The sequence below is a fragment of the Salvelinus fontinalis genome, chromosome 3 (assembly GCF_029448725.1).
Source record: "Salvelinus fontinalis isolate EN_2023a chromosome 3, ASM2944872v1, whole genome shotgun sequence".
NCBI classification, from domain to species: Eukaryota; Metazoa; Chordata; class Actinopteri; order Salmoniformes; family Salmonidae; genus Salvelinus; species Salvelinus fontinalis.
In genome coordinates, this window is record NC_074667.1 from 37,264,305 (window position 1) to 37,286,892 (window position 22,588).

Genomic DNA, 22,588 nt, shown 5'->3' on the forward strand with positions numbered 1-22,588 from the left:
CATTTAACCAGAATCTTACAAACTCTGGGTTGCAGACCGAGTAGTTTAATTGAAGTTCAGTTTAAGAACATCGAGATCAAAATTCTCATAACATCTTCGCACCCGCCTGTCGGGCACTGCTTTCCTACAGTTCTGTTAATGCAGAGGGCAGGTGTTCGGCAGGCAGAAGCGAAGGACACTGCGTGCTAGCTAGCTATCATGAAGGACTCCGGTACACAGCAGGCGGGAGTGACACCGGTAGCTAGCTAGCTAGGACACAGGTAGATAGTGTCCTTCACCCCTGAAAAACTTGGATAATACTATTTCCCTTTTGACCCACATTTTAATTGCTTAGACAATCAAGGGAAATCCAGAATATCAAAAGTCTCACACAAGCATGAAGATGGCGCGCTCGAGTGGTGATGTTCATGCAGGAACCAATGCGATGCTTGAGGAGGGCGTTCTTGCAGGAACCAATGGGATGCTCGAAGGGGGGCCTGAATGTGAAAGACCACATTCAGGAGCGCCCCGAATTGCGGGCCACAATCAAACACTATTGGAGAGTTTTGCATCTGCATATCACACGTGTACATGGAATTAAATATAAATGAATCCCATTTCATTCTGAAATAAAACATTACATTTTTTTAAAGAGGATGTTCAATTCCATTGATCACAGAAAGGCACAGACAACAATTGAGAACTATTTAAATAGTAGCAAACTTCTACTGTCTAACAGAGTGGCTACGTAATGAGAGCATAATAAACAACGTTGTATTTTCACAATAGGTGATGGCAATTTTTGACGAATAATGTTAAATGCATTTGGTTCATTTGAATTATAATTGTACCAGATATTCTGTTCACTTGGATATAAAGAGCATAGGAAATATGTGAGTTTTTGTCTTTATTTGTACAATTGGCTCATTCATCCCCCTCCTCTCCCCTGTAACTATTCCCCAGGTCGTTGCTGCAAATGAGAACGTGTTCTCAGTCAACTTACCTGGTAAAATAACGGATAAATAAAAAAATAAAAAAAATTCATAGCAAGAACAGGGGACTTGACTAAAGTTTACATAATAAGAGTTCTACTAAATCAATCTGTGAAATGTCTTCATACCAAAACAATGTCACCTCACACATGTTCCTTTTGAATATTTATTCATTCACATAGACATTTTTTAAATATTTTACAACAAAATATAGTCCATAAATCTCCAATTGTCACGCGGTAATCCTGCATTTCATGAACAACACTGACATCACTGGCTGTATGAAGAGGTGCACTTGATTTGTTTTGCCTGGTGGGCAAGGTAGGCAGAGTTAGCACCCTAGACTAGAGCCAATGGGGAATGGTACAAAAAGGGAAAAGTCAGACTACCCATGTCAGGGTCAAGGGTGAAAGGTTACGGCTGCTCCTGGGAGACACAGCGGAACCCTAGGTTAGAGGCAGAGCTGTCAGGGGTGTTCTGACTCCGTGCTGCACACCTGTACCTGTAACAGTATGACTGGAGTGGTAGAGATAGAGAGAAACAGAAACAGAAAATCATACGTCAATGTACATTAGATTGATAGCAATGTGCATTAGATTGAAAGCATCCAAGATACAAAGAATATATATTTTTAAAGTGCTCATTTTGGAAAGTAGTGTTTCCTTTAGCATTCACCAATCCAGAGTTACGGCAAATCAGTGATTACTCCATATAATATAGAACGTAGGATGGGAAGGATGTACAGTACCAATCAAAAGTTTGGACACACCTACTCATTTGAGAATTTTTATTTTCTTTTTACTATTTTATACATTGTAGAATAATAGTGAAGACATCAAAACTTTGAAATAACTCATATGGAATCATGTAGTAACCAAAAAAGTGTTACACAAATCAAAATATATTTTACATTTGAGATTCTTCAAAGTAGCCACCCTTTGCCTTGATGACAGCTTTGCGCACACTTAGCATTCTCTCAACCAGTTTCATGAGGTAGTCACCTGGAATGCATTTCAATTAACAGGTGTGCCTTGTTAAAAGTTAATTTGTGGATTTTCTTTTCTTATTAATGCGTTTGACCCAATCAGTTGTGTTGTGACAAGGTAGGGGTGGTATTTAAGAACAGCTCAAATAAGCAAAGAGAAACGAGAGTCCAACATTACTTTAAGACATGAAGGTCAGTCAATCCGGAAAATGTCAAGAACTTTGAACGTTTCTTCAAGTGCAGTCACAAAAAACATCTAGCGCTATGATGAAACGGTCTCTCATGAGGACCGCCACAGGAAAGGAAGACCCAGAGTTACCTCTGCTGCAGAGGATGAGTTCATTAGAGTTGCCAGCCTCAAAAATTGCAACCCAAATACATTTTTAACAGAGTTCAAGTAACAGACACATGTCAAGACTGTGTGAATCAGGCCTTCATGGTCAAATTGCTACAAAGAAACCACTACTAAAGGACAGCAATAATAAGAAGAGACTTGCTTGGGCCAAGAAACACGAGCAATAGACATTAGACCGGTGGAAATTTGTCCTTTGGTCTGATGAGTCCATATTTGAGATTTTTGGTTCCAACCTCTGTGTATTTGTGAGACGCAGAGTAGGTGAACGGATGATCTCCTTGAAGCATGGAAGAGGAGGTGTGATGGTGCTTTGCTGGTGGCACGGTCTGTGATTTATTTAGAATTCAAGGCACACTTGACCAGCATGGCTACCACAGCACTCTGCAGCGATACGCCATACCATCTGGTTTGCGCTTGGTAGGACTATCATTTGTTTTTCAACAGGACAATGTGACCCAACACACCTCCAGGCTGTGTAAGGGCTATTTGACCAAGAAGGAAAGTGATGGGGTGCTGCATCAGATGACCTGGCCTCCACAATCACCCGACCTCAACCCAATTGATATGGTTTGGGATGAGTTTGACTGGCAGAGTGAAGAAAAAGCAGCCAACAAGTGCCCAGCATATGTGGGAACTCCTTCAAGACTGTTGGAAAAACATTCCAGGTGAAGCTGGTTGAGAGAATGCCAAGAGTGTGCAAAGCTGTCATCAAGACAAAAGGTGGCTACTTTAAAGCATCAAAATTATAAAATATATTTTGATTTGTTTAACACTTTTTTTGTTACTACATGATTCCATATGTGCTATTTCATAGTTTTGATGTCTTCCCTATTATTCTACAATGTAGAAAATTGTAAAAATTAAGAAAAACCTTTGAATGAGAAGGTGTCCAAACTTTTGACTGGTACTGTATTTTGAAGTATTTAAACAGGGCCAACGTTTGTTTTACAATCACAAAGCCCGTTAGATTGAAGTCCTTTCCTCCTTCACATGACCCCCTCAGATGAAATAAACCCAGGTTGGTGCTTGGGAATCGTTTTGCATGCTGTCAATCGCAAAACCAAGGCAACCAGAGGAGGCGGGGCTAATAGCTCAGTATACTGTGGAAGACAGCATATTGAGCATCCCAGAGGATCACCTAGCAACTGTACTAGGAAAAGTAGAAGTATGTTTTTCCCCTTAAATCATTTCTCCCTTTGCTGTTAAGCAGGCGGAGGTTGTATACAGCTCCCTTTTGTTACAAATTACAACAGTACGTTGTGTAATTCAAGCTGCAAGACTCTCTCTCTAGCTGTGGTATCCGAGTCAGGCTATTCTACATGGGCATAGAAGTCAAACACACACCTACACACCAGAGCCGGTCTCTGAACCACCCACACACAGACAACACACCCCTCCATACAGAAAGGCCCACTGTACTTTTTTTGTGTGTGGGTAGATCAGCTTTAATATTGCAAATAGACTGTGGTTTCCATCAATGTAATTGTCTGCATCATTTCCAAACACCCATACATTTTTTTGTAAACAAACTTTTTTTTGTATATATTTTATTTATCATTTCCCCTAACCCTACCACCCCTCCTCTAATTGGAGTAAACAAATGGACAAAAAAACTTAGGCTTCTACTTCCAGCTTATACATACTATATACATTTTACAGACACAGTATATTTTACAATAGTAATCTTATTCCCACTCCCATCTCTGAAGACCATCCAGTTTTGATTTCAATTTGCCATATGTTTTTCAACTATGCTTCGATATTTCACAACATTTCTGAACCTTTCTATTCTCATAGTTTTTACATATTGTAAATGAATGATTTTTTTTTTATATGAGTATTATTATATTATTGATCGATTGACTATGACTTTTTAAAACCCCCCAGCAGTGCTATTTATAGAGTTACCTCTAGATAAATGTTGTAATTCTTCAGCCATTCCTTAACCTGCAACCAAAAACAAGCTACATATTGAACGAACCAAAACAAATGATTTAAGGATTCGGTCTCTTTGCAGCAAAATCTGCAGAGCTGGGATGGTTGTATCCCACTGTACTTGATTGCACTAGGCTAAAGCAGTGGTTCCCAAACTGTGGGAGGTGCGAGGTGTCGGCAAGTGGGGCATGCCCCACAGTTTGGGAACCACTGCTTTTTTCCGAGACCGGCTAGGCTCTAGTATGTAGGTGTGTGTTTGACTTCTATAGGTGTAATTTTGAAATTGGTTAGTGCACCATTAGTTTTCCTCTTGTCATGTCAGTCATTGGATACCTTAGAGAGCAATATACAGATCAACTAGCCCATGTCTGCTAATTTTTTTTTGTTATCTTTTTTAGCCAGTAGATTTTGTTATAATGTTTGAGTCACTCAAATATCACATGAATACACATTAGACATGGGAAAATGTATAGAATTGCAAGAAAATGAGCTTTAAACCTGCTAAATGTTCTATCCGCCATCAAAAGGGGTGTGAACAGTTTGTGTCATGAACAGTGCTTGTGGCCATAGAAATAGTAATTGCATGAAGGTTACCTTATGGCACATGTAGGAGCCTCCTTTCTTCACTCGGTCTGTGCCTGATGGTGGACCTGCCTGCAAAAGGGAGGAGAGAAAATATCAAAACATCAAGAGGAAATCCTCACAGATGTGACATAAAAAGTGTGTGTGTATTACCGGGTTGTGCCGTTCATCTGTGGTGTGGTGTACAGTCCACCAGTCAGATGTCCACTCCCATGCATTCCCTACCATGTTGTACAGGCCATAGCCATTTGCAGGAAATGACTTCACCTGCAGACATAGATATGAGATAGATACTTTCACATTCTACACCATCAAATTTATCAGAAATACAGTGTAGACATGGTTAATGTTGTAAATGACTATTCTAGCTGGAAACGGCAGATTTTTTACGGAATATCTACATAGGCGTACAGAGAGCCTGTAATCAAACCCACAAATGCTGATGCTCCAGATACTCAACTAGTCTAAAGAAGGCTAGTTTTATTGCTTCTTTAATCAGAACAAGTTTCCAGCTGTACTAACATAATTGCAAAAGGGTTTTCTAATGATCTATTAGCCTTTTAAAATGATAAACTTGGATTAGCTAACATAACGTTCCATTGGAAGTGATGGTTGTTGATAATGGGCCTCTGTATGCCTATGTAGATATTCCATAAAAAGAAATCAGCCATTTCCAGCTACAATAGTCATTTACAACATTAACAATGTCTACACTGTATTTCTGATTAATTTGATGTTATTTTAATGGGCAAAAAATGTGCTTTTCTTTCAAAGACAAGGACATTTCTACGTTTTTAACGGTAGTGTATACGTCATAGAAAGTGTAACACTGAAAGACCTGTAAAAGAATGGAGACGATAAATCTCAGCAGCCATTGAAGTGAGACAAATCATATCAAATAGTATAATTTCACTATTACTATGCAATTCATGAATGTTCTCAATGTTATTCATGTGATCTAGAGCAGCTGTGAGCTGCTGGTGTTGTGACATTCTTAACTTGATTATCTCTCTAATCTCCAATGACACACAGTTCCTGTTGGTAAGCAGTGGCTGAATCAGAGATCAACTTCCTGTTTCATCACAATGGATTGCGGGTAAGGGCCACCCTGCCTCCCTAACATGGGAGTAAACAGACTCCCCTGAGCCCTTTGTTTTCACAGTCTTTTAGTCAAGTCAGACCAATTTTACATACTGTATTTAAGTCACATTCTTTCTCATTCTCTGTCTCGGTCTCTCTCTCTCTCTCAGTAACTGTCTCTCCCCATCTCTCACTGGTGAGGTTTTGGTGTACCCGTCCTCTTCTGAGTTGTGTGTGGGGAACTTTCCCTGCCAGAGGTTGGCGTAGTGCTGTCCTTTAGGTTTCAGTTTGTTCCCCCACGGGTAAAGTCTGAAACACAGGAACATATGATCAGGGCAGTGGATAAAGATAGGCACTACTAGAACTGTGCAAGGATTAAAAGGTGTACTGTAGGAATTGTGGCACATAACATATTATAATCTGTGTGGTTTTAGTCCTGAATACGGATTGGCTGAAAACTGTGGTATATCAGATCGTATACCACGGGTATGACAAAACAAATATTTTTACTGTTTTAATTAGTGAGGCGGCAGGTAACCTAGTGGTTAGAGCGTTGGACTAGTGACCGAAAGGTTGCAAGATCGAATCTCCGAGCTGACAAGGTAAAAATCTGTCGTTCTGCCCCTGAACAAGGCAGTTAACCCACTGTTCCTAGGCCGTCATTGAACATAATAATTTGTTCTTAACCGACTTGCCTACATAAATAAAGGTAAACATTTTAAAAATTACATTGGTAACTATTTTATAATAGCAATAAGGCACCTCAGGGTTTTGTGGTATATGGCCAATATACCATGGCTCATGGCTGTATCCAGGCACTACATGACGCTCCATGAGTAAGAACAGCCTTTAGCCATGGTATATTAGCCATACACCACACCCCCTCAGGCCTTATTGCTTCAATATACTTAATCTCTATTTATATATATATTAGTAGTGGGGTTGTTCCCTCACACACACATTACACTACCTGTCCTGTAGGCCTCCTCTGCAGGCGTACTCCCACTCAGCCTCTGTGGGTAGTCTCTTGTGGGCCCAGGAGCAGTAGGCCACAGCGTCCTGCCATGACACATGCAGCACAGGGTGGTCCAGCCTGCTAACACAACCAGGTTATGGTTAATAATAACATCAAAATACATGGTAATTTAGTAGTATAGCAACACATACTGTATACTTTGTACATTTGGCTCAAGCAGGAACCAAACACACAACTTCAACCTGAGTCATAAGAACCATCAGTTTATCAACAGACCTCTACCCATCTGTGACATACAGATACTGGTAGACACTGGATCTCATTAGAATGAGCCAGTATAGCGATGTAACTCCTACCTGTCTGTGATGCTGGAGTCGGGGCCCTCAGGGTGCCTCCAGTCTGCTCCTCTGACAGGCAACCACCAGGGGGCAGCAGCCACCTGACAACCAGGAAGTCACACAGGTAGACAGAACACAACTTATCAGGAACTGATGTCATGGTGGTCAGGCCGAGTGTGCACTGGCGCACACACAAACAAAAACGCACAAACACACAGTCTAATAGTTGAGTGTGAAGGGGGGGGGGGGGGTACATTCCTAAGCAAGCATAGTTTGTTTACACACTCTTTCGCCACCTCTAAAACACTCTCCTCTCCCAGTCCCCGCTTCAACTGAATCTGCACCCCATGTCTATAGTTCACCAACAGTCTACACATAACATAAATCTCTCTCCCTCCCCCCTCTCTCTCTCTCACTCCCCCCAAACTAGTTCAGAGAAATAGAAAGTTTGAATCAACATTGTGTGTGTGAAATGTTAACCCACTACACCACACCAGCCCAAAAGGCAGTGTTAGAGAATGGATACTTAAAGGATACCAGACAGGTGCCACTTTGGCCTGCTCTGTGGCTGTTGCTCTGCATTTTAAAGCTCTGCCATCATACAGGGGTGTTTGTTTTCTTCATTTGACTCCCAAACAAAACAGTGTTTTTTTACACAACTAAAAATAACGGTGTAAGATGTTGGTGTCTTGACTGGAAAAAGGTGTCAACAGCCTTCAAAAACATATGTGCTTTTCTAAGCCAATTCGTCAGTCACACTAAACAACTCAGCTTTGGGAGTACATCACAACAGGTTTGAATAAACATGGAAGAAATAATTGAATCCAACCTAATGCACTGGGATCTGTATAGTAATACTGAGGTAAAAGATACAGAGAAAAAAGCAGGAAGTTCAAACAGCAGTCCAAGTTCCAGAAGGAAAACAAAGGGTGTGAAGTAGTAACCTTGCTCTCTCAATCACCATGTTAACCAGTGAGCACATCCATCTGTGCCTGATTACATGCTAATGTGTGTGCCCCAATATCCTCCATCCCATGAGGACAACAGTAATTAACTTACAGTTTTCAGAGTAAGACGTGTTCGCATAGGAAGTTGTTTGTAAAGACATATCATGTATACAGTTGGCTATGTTGAAATCATACTGTAATCTAATTTGATGACATTGAATTCCAGTACTATGTGTCAGTACGATGTGTGTGTGTGTGTGTGTGTGTGTGTGTGTGTGTGTGTGTGTGTGTGTGTGTGTGTGTGTGTGTGTGTGTGTGTGTGTGTGTGTACCTTTAACAGTTACTGGCATTAAATCAAATAAAATGTTATTTGTCACATGCGCTGAATACAACAGGTGTAGTAGACCTTACAGTGAAATGCTTACTTACAAGCCCTTAACCAACATTCAGTTTTAAGAAAATACAAATAATTAAAGAGCAGCAGTAAATAACAATAGGGGGGCTATGTACAGGGGGTACCGGTACAGAGTCAATGTGACTCTGTTTAGAAGCCTCTTGGAACTAGACTTGGCACTCTGGTACCGCTTGCCGTGTGGTAGCAGAGAGAACAGTCTATGACTAGGGTGGCTGGAGTCTGACAATTTCTGGGCCTTCCTCTGACATCACCTGGTATAGAGGTCCTGGATGGCAGGAAGCTTGGCCCCGGTGATGTACTGGGCCGTACGCAATACCCTCTGTAGTGCCTTGCGGTCGGAGGCTGAGCAGTTGACATATCAAATCAAGTTTATTTTATATAGCCCTTTGTACATCAGCTAATATCTCGAAGTGCTGTACAGAAACCCAGCCTAAAACCCCAAACAGCAAGCAATGCAGGTGTAGAAGCGCGGCGGCTAGGAAAAACTCCCTAGAAAGGCCAAAACCTAGGAAGAAACCTAGAGAGGAACCAGGCTATGAGGGGTGGCCAGTCATCTTCTGGCTGTGCCGGGTGGAGATTATAACAGAACATGGCCAAGATGTTCAAATGTTCATAAATGACCAGCATGGTCAAATAATAATCAGGAGTAAATGTCAGTTGGCTTTTCATAGCCGATCATTAAGAGTATCTCTACCGCTCCTGCGGTCTCTAGAGAGTTGAAAACAGCAGGTCTGGGACAGGTAGCACGTCCGGTGGACAGGTCAGGGTTCCATAGCCGCAGGCAGAACAGTTGAAACTGGAACAGCAGCAAGGCCAGGTGGACTGCAAGGCCAGGTGGACATACCAGGCAGTGATGCAACCCGTTAGGATGCTCTCGATGGTGCTGCTGTAAAACCTTTTGAGGATCTGAGGACCAATCATAGTGATTCCCTCTTGTATACTCCATGTTGAGAGAGTTCCACTATACAGCCTAAATGACCTGTACTACCCCAGGGAGAATTACTTGGCTGTCTGCTGTGGATCGGAGTGAACGCTGCTCAATAATTAAACCAGAGGGAAGTCACCTCACTATACAGGCTTCAAAGCATCATCAAAGGAGACTGATAAATTGGGGGTCTATTGGAATGTCATCAGATGACAGAATGAGAAACCACAACATTGCCTCTCCATGGGCCGTAGACTAAATTTGTACACATGCTCATTGATGCAAAAAAATTGGAGTAATGCAGATGGAACTCAAGTTAGGGCCCTGTGTGTGCAGGACTGAAACAGCTATGAAAACAAGAAGTAGGTTATACTAGCCTGGACGCCCGTATTTTCTTTAGCCAACTCCTGTTTCGCTTTTGTCTAGGAAGAGGCATTGTTGAATGCAGAAACAGTCACTCTAGCACCTAGGTTAGATGTAAACAACACTTAAAGAAGTTTACAATAGAACATTGAATGCAGCCGTCACTTCATTTCATCAGCATGATGGATGCACAATACATATCCCTTGCCTTGGGAGAATTAAATGTATCTTCCTATCTTTTTTGCTCTGAAGGGTACTTACTGCCTGGGATATCTGGCTTTTGACCTCCTCACTCAACACCCCCTCGAACACAAACGAATCTCCAAACCTCTCTGCCTGTAGGAACACAGAGTGGGGAGAGAGAAGTGAAAGCATCTTATAACAATAAATCAGAGAAGGGAGCAATCACTTCTATAGAGTGACATCTGTCAGCATGGCTGTCTCAGAGTAAACCACAATTCCACATGTGTGAGGCAATGTATGTTTTCATGTTTGTAATTCATTTGTAACACTCCTGACACTACTTCTGTCTTTGACCAGCAGGTCTCCATTCAGAAAAAGAGACACTTGATATCAATAAGACTAATCTCAATAAAGTCAGTTACATTTTAAAAACCTACCTCAGTGATGTAGCCCGTGGCGTTGATGAAGCTCTGGAAGTGGCGGTTGCTGACCTCATGAGCGTCCATGTAGAAATGGTCCAGGTGCACCCTCCTCTGGGGACCCTCCCCGTCCTGGGGGATGCCAGGGTTGTCTGTACCCATCAGGAACTCCCCTCCTGGGATCAGGACCATCTACAGGCACACAACAGGACCATCAGACAACAGACATCTACAAACAACAGACACATCAGGACCATCACACACACACACATCAGGACCATCAACAGACACCCACCAGGACCATCAACAGACACACACCAGAACCATCAACAGACACACACCAGAACCATCAACAGACACACACCAGGACCATCAACAGACAACAGATACACATCAGGACCATCAACAGACAACATACACACATCTGGACCATCAACAGACAACATACACACATCTGGACCATCAACAGACACACACCAGGACCATCAACAGACACACACCAGGACCATCAACAGACACACACCAGGACCATCAACAGACACACACCAGGACCATCAACAGACACACACCAGGACCATCAACAGATACACACCAGGACCATCAACAGATACACACCAGGACCATCAACAGATACACACCAGGACCATCAACAGATACACACCAGGACCATCAACAGACACACACCAGGATCATCAACAGACAACAGACACGCACCTGGATAATCAACAGACACACAGCTTTGGTGGGGGCGAGGGCCACAAAAAATCGAACTCATCATGAGCGGCCGCAGTTGCTCGCGGGTCTGCATACAGTTAATCAGTCAGTTAACATGACCTTTATAAATTAGCTGATGACTCTTATATAACAAAATGTAAATTATCTCCTAACCCTGTGTTTACTACAGACCTTATTTTCGGCGTTAATCCAAAAACCCTACAAAAACGCCAGTCATTTCCTCATAGACTTTGTCCAAAGATCCATTGTGGAGTTAGTTCCTACATAAAGAGGCCATTAGTATTTAACGTTATCTCTATAACGATGTGAACGCTTGATATAATACCTGACTACGAGTATCAGATTCTTCTCCATTCGTCTGAATGTCTGTATGCCTTTCATTTGACTTTTTCGAGTATTTGACAGCAGGGTTTTCTGTTATTATGGAGCTTTCCTTCTCGATATCCACAACTGCATCTCTCTTCAGGTTGTGGCAGCCACAGCTCGAGCTCTCTACCGCCAGCGGAACGATCGTCTCAGGTTCTGCGCCAACGGAGAGTTCTGGCTTGCTTTGAACACACAGCACATCATCTTTGACATTCAGGGAAAATAAGAAAAACGCACAATAAAGCAACATTGTTGCACCATTCAGCTCAAAACCACTTGTTTGTGGACAGAGCCATGCTTCCGCATTATCAGTCACGTGATCAGTCAGCTGATAACTGTAAGGTTGCAACTCTATACCATAAACATGTAGGCTATCATTTCAGCATACTCATTATTTACAATGCGTGTCATAATGTTTGTGTATAGTTTTTGATTTAAATTTTAATTGCACTTCTTCCAGCAGTGTCTAAAGTTAGGAGAAGTTTCTTTAAATAACGCGCAATGCTCACCACACTTTGGGAGTTGTAGTCATAAATATGCTTTCTGTTTTGTTAAGTATTCGAAGGAATAATTCAAGAAACGTCATTTCCCAGAAACCAGTACTGGTATATAATTTTCTGAGGGGCTACAGACCTTCACGCGGGGACGAGCGCTCATGTAGCGAACGAACGGAAGGCAAGGTGATTGGATTGAGCTGTCAAAAAAATCGGACTCTACTCGCCGACTGAATCTCCGTGCTATGGATTAGTTGAAAGCGGTATATCGCTGCCATGCTCTCCCGTTGACCCAGCCAACCTCTTACCACAGCGAAGGTAAAGTTGACCACAACTCTGTACAGTTTGCGGGAGCATCCCCGCCTCTTAAATATGTATTGCTTGTGGCGAGGGAAGAAGAGCAACAATGTATCTGCCCTCCTCATGAACGGCCGGTCATGATTTTCTGCACCGACGCTGATTAAACTATTTTTTTTCCCTCCCGAGCTGAGAAACACGGTTTTGCCAGTCTGATATGAAATATAATATAATTGAACAATTGAAGCAACGCAAGTGTTCAAACTGTAGGCTACTCGTCTCATAGATATGCTGAAGCTCAGTAAAGTTCAAGTGATTTCATACACTATCCCATTTTGAAAGAAGACTGAGAAATATGGATTTGTGATGGCAGTTTGTCCAGTGGCTTGGGCATCATGTTGATTAACATAACAGTAACGTTATATTTATGTCGTGCACTACTATTGTCTACTAAATCTTAGGCAATGTGGTTTTGAGGTAATATGATGGGGTGAATTGTTCACCATTGTTTTTGTTTTTCTTTGAGTATGTTTCTAAGATGACTGCTCTGAAAATAGGCCTTGAGGTCAGCCTCATTATACTCACTCCTGGGGGATGTTGCAGTGTAGGCAAATAATACGTATGTGTGTAGGCTACTAGATTCGCACAGTAGGAACTCTGTAGACTGAAATGTCACCAATGTGAGTCGGGACTCAGTACGTGCAGTATGTTCCAGGAGTTTTTCTCTACCAGCCACATGAACAGGAAAAACTCTAGGCCCCATTGACAGCCTATAGTTAGAGTCTGGAGTTCTTCCTGGACAGGTCAAGTCAAAACAAATTTTATTTGACATATACATGTGTTTAGCAGATGTTATTGCGTGTGTAGTGAAATGCTTGTGTTTCTAGTGAAATGCTTGTGTTTCTAGTGAAATGCTTGTGTTTCTAGTGAAATGCTTGTGTTTCTAGTGAAATGCTTGTGTTTCTAGAGAAATGCTTGTGTTTCTAGAGAAATGCTTGTGTTTCCAGAGAAATGCTTGTGTTTCCAGAGAAATGCTTGTGTTTCCAGAGAAATGCTTGTGTTTCCAGAGAAATGCTTGTGTTTCTAGAGAAATGCTTGTGTTTCTAGAGAAATGCTTGTGTTTCTAGCTCCAACAGTGCAGTAATATCTAACAATACACACAATCGAAAGTAAAAGAATGGAATTAAGAATATATAAATATTTGGATGAGCAATGTCAGAGTGGCAGACTAAGATGCAGTAGCATAGGATAGAATACAGTATATACATATGAGATGAGTAATGCAAAATATGTATATGTTATTAAAGTGACTAGTGTTCCAATTATTAAAGTTATCATTGATTTCAAGTCTATGTATATAGACAGCAGCCTCTAATGTGATTGCTGTTTAACAGTCTGATGGCCTTGAGATGGATGTTTTTCAGTCTCTCTGTCTCAGCTTTGATGCACTTGTACTGACCTCGCCTTCTGGATGATAGCGGGGTGAACATGCAGTGGCTCGGGTGGTTGTTGTCCTTGATTATCTTTTTGGCCTTCCTGTGACATCGTGTCCTGGAGGGCAGGTAGTTTGCACCCGGTGATGAGTTGGGCAGACCGCACCACCCTGCAAATCCTCCTGCTACCTCTCTCTGGGATTTCTCCTCAGCTAACAACAAACGTTCCCACAAATTTAGAGAACATTCCCTTAAGTCTCATTAGGTAATTCATTAATGTTGGCATATGAATGTGCCTGTGATGTGCAAGGAATGTTTCCAACAGATCATTCCCTGAGTGTCAAATATAACTTACCCAGAACATGGTTACCATGTTCTCAGAATTTAAGATAAGAATATTGTAGACGTGTTTCATGGGAGTGTTACAAGAACATTAATGCGTCCAGTTTTCTGTGGTCAGTAGCCTCAGTTTCCAGGCTTCCTCACTGTTTGTGATGTACTAGACGTGGGGGCATGGTAAGGAGGACTGGCTCTTAAGGGTATTAACACAGCATAGGACACAGCTTTACTCCCTGGGCACTGTTACACCTGCAGTACAATAACCATGCACTACTAGGGTCTAGGCCATGTGTCATCCCAAGATGTCATACATTGTATTCTAACCACTGACCAGATTTGGGGTAACTTCCTTTACAATTCAGTCCAAGTCCAATAGAAAGTAATGGGCTGTTTTCACTTACTTCCCTGAATTGAAAGGGGATTGAATCCAACCCTGATTGTAATCCAGCCTGGGTCAGTGTTACAATAACACACAGTGACACCTTTGAACTTGTTGAACTGACGGGTCTGTCACTCCCTCCACCATATAGCCCAGAGCAGGTCTAATAACCACAGGTGCATGGCCTTCCTGTTTCTCTCTCTGCCTCTCCTAATCATTAACTGTTTACCCCTCACCCACACACACACACACACACACACACACCAGAATAGAGCATCAGATAGTGCCTGGCCCCATGCAAATCCTCCTGCTAACTCTCTCTCTGGGATTTCTCCTCCGCTAACAACAAACTTTCCCACAACTTTAGAGAATGTTCCCTTAAGGGTCTCATTAGGTAATTAACTAATGTTATCATAGGAATGTTCCTGTGATGTGCAATGAATGTTTCCAAGAGAGTATTTCCTGAGTGTCAAATGGAATATACCCAGAACATGGTTACAATGTTCTCAGAATATAAGATATTCATGTTCTAGACACACTTCATGGTAACGTTGAAGAACGTGCATGTGTCCAGTTTTCTGTGGATTAGGAGAATATTCCATCAACGTCAAACTAAACATATACAGAACATGGTTGCCATGTTCTCAGAATAAGATATTAATGTTCTAGACACTTTTCATGGGAAGGTTGCTGTGTATCAGTTGGCAGGATGTCGCCTGATGGTCCCAAAGAACCCCCCCAAAAAATGTTTACTTACACGCATTGTTACGGTTGCTGAGCCAATCAAGGTCCTGATTGGTGGACCACTTATCCATTCATATCTTTTTGTCTTTTTGCAAGGTTAGGGATATCCACACACAGCGCTTTTAACATACATATTTGACATTGTGAATGTATTTATTTTTACCCCCTTTTTCAATCTTGTCTCGTCGCTGCAACAGGCAAAGGTTGAGTTATGCCTCCTCCGAAACATGACCCACCAAACTTAACACACAATGTGTGCCACACCAATGTGTCAGAGGCAACACCATTCAACTGACAACCGGGGTCAGCTTGCAGGTGCCCGGTCCGCCACAAGGAGTCACTAGAGCACAATGAGCCAAGTTAAGCCCCCCCAGCCAGACCCTCCCCTAACCTGGACAATTGTGCGCCGCCCTATAGGATTTCGGCTGGTTATGATACAGCCCAGGTCTGTAGTGACGCCTCTAGCACTGCGATGCAGTGCCTTAGACCGCTGCGCCACTCGGGAGGCCCACATTGTGCATTTTCATAGTAATTATTATTCAACATGGCCTCACCTGGGATTTGAACTCACAACCTATTGATTCACTGTACTCCAATCATCCCGCTATGCCACCATGTCAGGTTTCGGGTAATCTGACTATTCTCATTATTTATTTGATTTACCTATTTCAGCAATTTAAGAGCTTTCAGTATAGTTGTATAATGTTGGTGGGGCATGTTAACCTGTTTTTAATGATACTCTTGAATCACTATGATCAAATAAAATACATTTTTTTCTTCAGTATACTTTTAACAGAGCTGAGATTTACTTTAAAGTGCATTCACCCTATTGCTTACTCCTATCAAGTGGTTTCATCTACATGAGGGGTTAGGGTTTCTTTTGGCCATGGCTGAAATACACTGCTCAAAAAAATAAAGGGAACACTTAAACAACACAATGTAACTCCAAGTGAATCACACTTCTGTGAAATCAAACTGTCCACTTAGGAAGCAACACTAATTGACAATAAATTCCACATGCTGTTGTGCAAATGGAATAGACAAAAGTTGGAAATTATAGGCAATTAGCAAGACACCCCCAAAAATGGAGTGATTCTGCAGGTGGTGACCACAGACCACTTCTCAGTTCCTATCCTTCCTGGCTGATGTTTTGGTCACTTTTGAATGCTGGCGGTGCTCTCACTCTAGTGGTAGCATGAGACGGAGTCTACAACCTACACAAGTGGCTCAGGTAGTGCAGTTCATCCAGGATGGCACATAAATGCGAGCTGTGGCAAAAAGGTTTGCTGTGTCTGTCAGCGTAGTGTCCAGAGCATGGAGGCGCTACCAGGAGACAGGCCAGTACATCAGGAGACGTGGAGGAGGCCGTAGGAGGGCAACAACCCAGCAGCAGGACCGCTACCTCCGCCTTTGTGCAAGGAAGTGCACTACCAGAGCCCTGCAAAATGACCTCCAGCAGGCCACAAATGTGCATGTGTCTGCTCAAACGGTCAGAAACAGACTCCATGAGGGTGGTATGAGGGCCCGACGTCCACAGGTGGGGGTTGTGCTTACAGCCCAACACCGTGCAGGACGTTTGGCATTTGCCAGAGAATACCAAGATTGGCAAATTCGCCACTGGCGCTCTGTGCTCTTCACAGATGAAAGCAGGTTCACACTGAGCACATGAGCACATGTGACAGAGTCTGGAGACGCCGTGGAGAACGTTCTGCTGCCTGCAACATCCTCCAGCATGACCGGTTTGGCGATGGGTCAGTCATGGTGTGGGGTGGCATTTCTTTGTGGGGCCGCACAGCCCTCCATGTGCTCGCAAGAGGTAGCCTGACTGCTAATAGGTACCGAGATGAGATCCTCAGACCCCTTGTGAGACCATATGTTGACACATGCACATTTGTGGCCTGCTGGAGGTCATTTTGCAGGGCTCTGGCAGTGCACCTCCTTGCACAAAGGCGGAGGTAGCGGTCCTGCTGCTGGGTTGTTGCCCTCCTACGGCCTCCTCCACGTCTCCTGATGTACTGGCCTGTCTCCTGGTAGTGCCTCCATGCTCTGGACACTACGCTGACAGACACAGCAAACCTTTTTGCCACAGCTCGCATTTATGTGCCATCCTGGATGAACTGCACTACCTGAGCCACTTGTGTGGGTTGTAGACTCCGTCTCATGCTACCACTAGAGTGAGAGCACCGCCAGCATTCAAAAGTGACCAAAACATCAGCCCAAAAGTGACCAAAACATCAGCCAGGAAGCATAGGAACTGAGAAGTGGTCTGTGGTCACCACCTGCAGAATCACTCCTTTTTTGGGGGTGTCTTGCTAATTGCCTATAATTTCCACCTTTTGTCTATTCCATTTGCACAACAGCATGTGGAATTTATTGTCAATCAGTGTTGCTTCCTAAGTGGACAGTTTGATTTCACAGAAGTGTGATTCACTTGGAGTTACATTGTGTTGTTTAAGTGTTCCCTTTATTTTTTTGAGCAGTGTATATTGGCCTAATAAGCACATGCCATAGAGATCCCTTATTGGGCATTCTTCATCATTGGTGCTGGTGGCCTGGGTTCAAGACCTGCTAGGGTAATCACCCTACTCTCACATTCTTAGCAATGCACTATAAGTCAGTTAATATCATTATTTGGAAACAGTTACAACACACCTGTCTGATACAGTTGAAGTTGGAAGTTTACATACACTTAGGTTGGACTCATTAAAACAAATTTTTCAACCCCTCCACACATTTCTTGTTAACAAACTATCATTTTGGCAAGTCGGTTGGGACATCTACTTCGTGCATGACACAAGTAATTTTTCCAGCAATTGTTTACAGACAGATTATTCCACTTATAATTCACTGTATCACAATTCCAGTGGGTCAGAAGTTTACATACACTAAGTTGACTGTGCCTTTAAACAGCTTGGAAAATTCCAGAAAATTGTCATGGCTTTAGAGGCTTCTGATAGGCTAATTGCCATCATTTCAGTCAATTGGAGGTGTACCTGTGGATGTTTTTCAAGGCCTACCTTCAAACTCAGTGCCTCATGGGAAAATCAAAAGAAATCAGCCAAGACCTCAGAAAACAAATTGTAGACCACAAGTCTGGTTCATCCTTGGGAGCAATTTCCAAATGCCTGAAGGTACCACGTTCATCTGTACAAACAATAGTACGCAAGTATAAGAACCATGGGAACACACAGCCGTCATACCTCTCAGGAAGGAGACGCGTTCTGTCTCCTAGAGATGAACATACTTTGGTGCGAAAAGTGCAAATCAATCCCAGAACAACAGCAAAGGACCTTGTGAAGATACTGGAGGAAACAGGTACAAAAGTATCTATATCCACAGTAAAACGAGTCCTGTATTGACATAACCTGAAAGGCTACTCAGCAAGGAAGAAGCCACTGCTCCAAAATCGTCATAAAAAAGCCAGACTACGGTTTGCAACTGCACATGGGGACAAAGGTCATACTTTTTAGAGAAATGTCCTCTGGTCTGATGAAACAAAAATATAACTGTTTGGCCACAATGACCATCGTTACGTTTTGAGGAAGAAGGGGGAGCTTTGCAAGCCGAAGAACACCATCGCAACCGTGAAGCACGGTCGTGGCAGCATCATGTTGTGGGGGTGCTTTGCTGCAGGAGGGACTGGTGCACTTCACAAAATAGATGGCATCATGAGGGAGGACAATTATGTGGATCTATTGATGCAACATCTCAAGACATCAGTCAATAAGTTTGGTCGCAAATGTGTATTCCAAATGGACAATGACCCCAAGCATACTTCCAAAGTTGTGGCAAAATGGCTTAAGGACAACAAAGTCAAGGTATTGGCGTGGCCATCACAAAGCCCTGACCTCAATCATATAGAAAATTGGTGGGCAGAACTGAAAAAGCGTGTGCCAGTAAGAATGTGAGAGTAGAGTGATTTCCCCTAGCAGGTCTCAAACCCAGGCCACCAGCACCAATGACCAACACCCTAACCACTTTCCCAATAAAGGATAGGCTGTGCTTATTGGGCCAGTATAGTTATGCCCTGTCCAGAAGAAGCACGACCCCCTCCTCCCTAGGCGCTTGTGTAGATCTGAAACAACTTGATAGGTGTAAGGTTGTAAGCAATAAGGTGAATGCACTTGGAAGTACATCTCAGCTTTGTTAAAAGTACACTGAAAAAAAACTTTTTTTTATCATAGTGATTCAGGAGTATCATTAAAACAGGTTAACATGTTCCACCAACATGAGACAACTATACTGAAAGCCTTTTAATTGCTGAAATAAGTAAATCAATCAAAGATGGGAATAGTCAGATTAACCGAGACATGACACTGACATGGTGGCGTAGCAGGAAGATCGGCGTACCGTGAACCAGGAGGTTGTCAGTTTTTAAATGCCAGGTGAGGACTGTTGAATAATAATTACTGTATAAATGATCATGCACAATGTATTCATATAGGTCAAATATGTAAATCGAAACACTATGTTCAAAGCTCTGTGTGAGTATCTCTATCCTTGCCAACAGACAAAGCTATGAATGGATCAGTTGTTCACCAATCAGGGCCTCAATTGGCTGGACAATAGTAACAAGGTGTGATGTTTAGTGAAACATATGGGAAGAAGCTTTGGGACCATCAGGTGACGTCCTGACAACATATATATATATATCTATATTATATATATAATCTCACAGCAAATTTGCCAGTCTTACCTAGTGTTGATTTGTCAGTGTAACATTTCAATTGTTGATTCAGCAGTTAAATTTAACTCTGTAAGACATTATCACTCAGTGGTGTGAAAGAACCCCAGTGTTGGTGTTAATAACACGTGTTGAGTGTGAAAGTGCCATTGTGTCAGTTTTACTCTGTGGAGAGTAAAACATTCCCATCAAAACCACGGCCATCATTATCAAATTGGCCAGCTATGTACTGCAAGTTAGACATTTTTAGGGTTGTTTTTAATATCTGTGTTTTTGCATTTACATTGATTGATTCATCTTATGTTACACAGAGATAAATAACAAACATTTTTCAAATCTAGTCTAATCAGTTAGATTTATTGCACCCATTACTGAAATGTTTCCAACTGTTGGATGTCCTAACTCTGTCTGGATTCCAATAGGAATTATACATCACTTTGCAAGCCTGCATAATGTGTAAATCAGGAGGTTCCTAACACCGCCGTGTTAGGGTAAACCTTGGTCATCAAAGTAAGGCCTTATGATATATTTCATGTATTGTCCTAAAGAGTTTTAATAATACATTTTATCTCCAGTAAGAACTCACTTGGTGAAGTCCACAGGACTGAAACTTCTTCTTCGGGTTTTATGGCGGACTACAACCCAAAAATGTGTAATGCAGCCACCAACTGGACAGGGTTGAGGAAAAAAAATGACAGAAAAATCAAATCTCCATATTTCTCTTCTCAGGCTCTAGGGCCTGAGAGAGTGGTACAGCTTGTGACAATACTCCATGCAACTCCTCTGCCGAGAAGTTTTTCAGTCCCAGGAAACCCTCCGCGCATCCACAATGATATCTATTTTTCTGTACTTCATCTCCACCTTGGCAGTGCCATTAATCTCCATAGCTATAAAGGCCACAAAGTCCACCTTAACCTCCTATAATATATGTGTCCTACTGGTAAAAGGCAACACGTGCAGCCTATGTAACAGTATAAGTTTAGTACGTCCCCTCACCCCGACCGTGGGCGGGAACCAGGGACCCTCTGCACACATCAACAACAGTCACCTACGAAGCGTCGTTACCCATCGCTCCACAAAAGCTGCGGCCCTTGCAGAGCAAGGGGCAACCCTACTTCAAGTCTCAGAGCAAGTGACGTAACCGATTGAAACGCTATTAGCGCGTACCCGCTAACCATTTCACATCCGTTACACCTACAGTGAAGGCCTATCCACCACCATGGACTCTTTGGGAGCACCATTCGAACCGTCAACCCTTTTAACAGCTGATGCATAAGAAATGCTCTGGACAGCCCTTGCTTTGGCAGAACTGAAAATGAACAAGTTCAACAAGCATGTCTCTGTCACGAACAAGTACATGTCATGGGTGGTAACTCTGCAATTGACTCAAAGGCACACTTGGAAATTATATTGGGGGGGGGGGGGGCTTTCATGTTGTTATGGCCACCCGTGAGTGGAAGTGTTGTACCAGTTTAAGTGGTCTATGGTTATGTTAACTGAAGTTTGAGCCTGTATATTGTCAGTCCTGAAGTCTTTGTAAATGATTTCATAAGAGCATTTGGCAGTAAAGACTTGTACCTATTGTTGCAATGTCCTTAATTTAACATTAGTGATATTGTGAAGTGATATGGACCTCTTTAATAATTGTAAAAAATACTATGTGAGGTGTTATTGCATAACACCATTGGTGTAAACTACACTGCTCAAAAAAATAAAGGGAACACTTAAACAAAACTCCAAGTCAATCACACTTCTGTGAAATCAAACTGTCCACTTAGGAAGCAACACTGATTGACAATAAATTTCACATGCCGTTGTGCAAATGGAATAGACAAAAGGTGGAAATTATAGGCAATTAGCAAGACACCCCCATTTAATTTGTATCTTTTTATATGGTACATGGGAATTTAACCTCAAAAGTTATTCTTATGTGCAATACGTCATTACTCACAGCCTTTTATCTGCAACAAGTCAGTTTGATGGGAAAATGTGCATATTATTTTTATGCAGATTTTAGAATATCAGTTGTCAATTGGATGAAAACTTAGCTAGTGTTTATTTAACACTGGAGAATTTTCTGTGCAGAAATGTTCTTGAAATGTGTCTATTTATATCTTATGTTCTGAGAACATGGTAACCATATTCTGTGCATATTTGGCGGGAATATTCTCCTAACCCACAGAGAATTGGACACGAATGTTCTTGCATTGTTCTCATGAAACGTGTCATGAACAATATCTTATATTCTGAGAACATGGCAACCATGTTCTGTGTATGTTTGGCGGGGCGTTGGGAACATTACGGGTTAACATTACAAAAATGTTCTCTCTGCCTAAAATTGTTAGCTGGGAAGACATAACAGAAATTAAGACTCACAAATATCACTCTTTGGGTCCTGGATTATTCCTGACCGTATGACCTGCCCAGTTCAGAAATGTTTTTTTTTTCTCCATAAAAAAAACAAACAATTGTGTTGTGATTGTATTTGTAGCAGTACTTCTCCTTGCCTCTCCTCTCCTCCAGGTGTGGCCCTGTGTGTGTGAGACATGTCTGATAAGATGTCCAGTTTCCTACACATCGGGGACATCTGCTCCCTGTATGCAGAGGGCTCCACCAACGGCTTCATCAGCACTCTGGGGTGAG

At 42.3% G+C, this 22,588-nt stretch overlaps 2 protein-coding genes across 5 annotated transcripts in view; one reads left to right on the forward strand and one right to left on the reverse strand.

Annotated features, from left to right (window-relative positions):
• Nucleotides 1-1,123: 1,123 nt before the first annotated feature.
• sumf1 (sulfatase modifying factor 1) lies at nt 1,124-11,908 on the reverse strand. Of its 2 annotated transcripts, none has more exons than XM_055914743.1 (9): nt 11,535-11,908; nt 10,493-10,666; nt 10,134-10,208; nt 7,241-7,323; nt 6,879-7,001; nt 6,103-6,217; nt 4,982-5,095; nt 4,841-4,900; nt 1,124-1,487 (listed from the first exon to the last, which is right to left on the reverse strand). In XM_055914743.1, the coding sequence occupies exons 1-9, from the start codon at nt 11,823-11,825 to the stop codon at nt 1,386-1,388; spliced, it is 1,137 nt and encodes a 378-aa protein (XP_055770718.1). In that variant the 5' UTR covers nt 11,826-11,908; the 3' UTR covers nt 1,124-1,385. The 2 variants fall into 2 exon arrangements, with proteins under 2 accessions (XP_055770718.1, XP_055770716.1); XM_055914741.1 differs by having other exon boundaries at nt 6,879-7,004.
• Nucleotides 11,909-12,219: 311 nt separating this feature from the next.
• The window catches only part of itpr1a (inositol 1,4,5-trisphosphate receptor, type 1a), a 159,969-nt gene continuing 149,600 nt past the window's right edge, over nt 12,220-22,588 (forward strand). For all 3 annotated transcript variants that reach the window (XM_055914751.1, XM_055914754.1, XM_055914763.1), the window contains exons 1-2: nt 12,220-12,387; nt 22,469-22,583. In XM_055914751.1, coding sequence (XP_055770726.1) covers nt 22,492-22,583 — 92 coding nt within the window. In that variant the 5' untranslated portion in view covers nt 12,220-12,387; nt 22,469-22,491. The remainder of the gene's footprint in view (nt 12,388-22,468; nt 22,584-22,588) is intronic.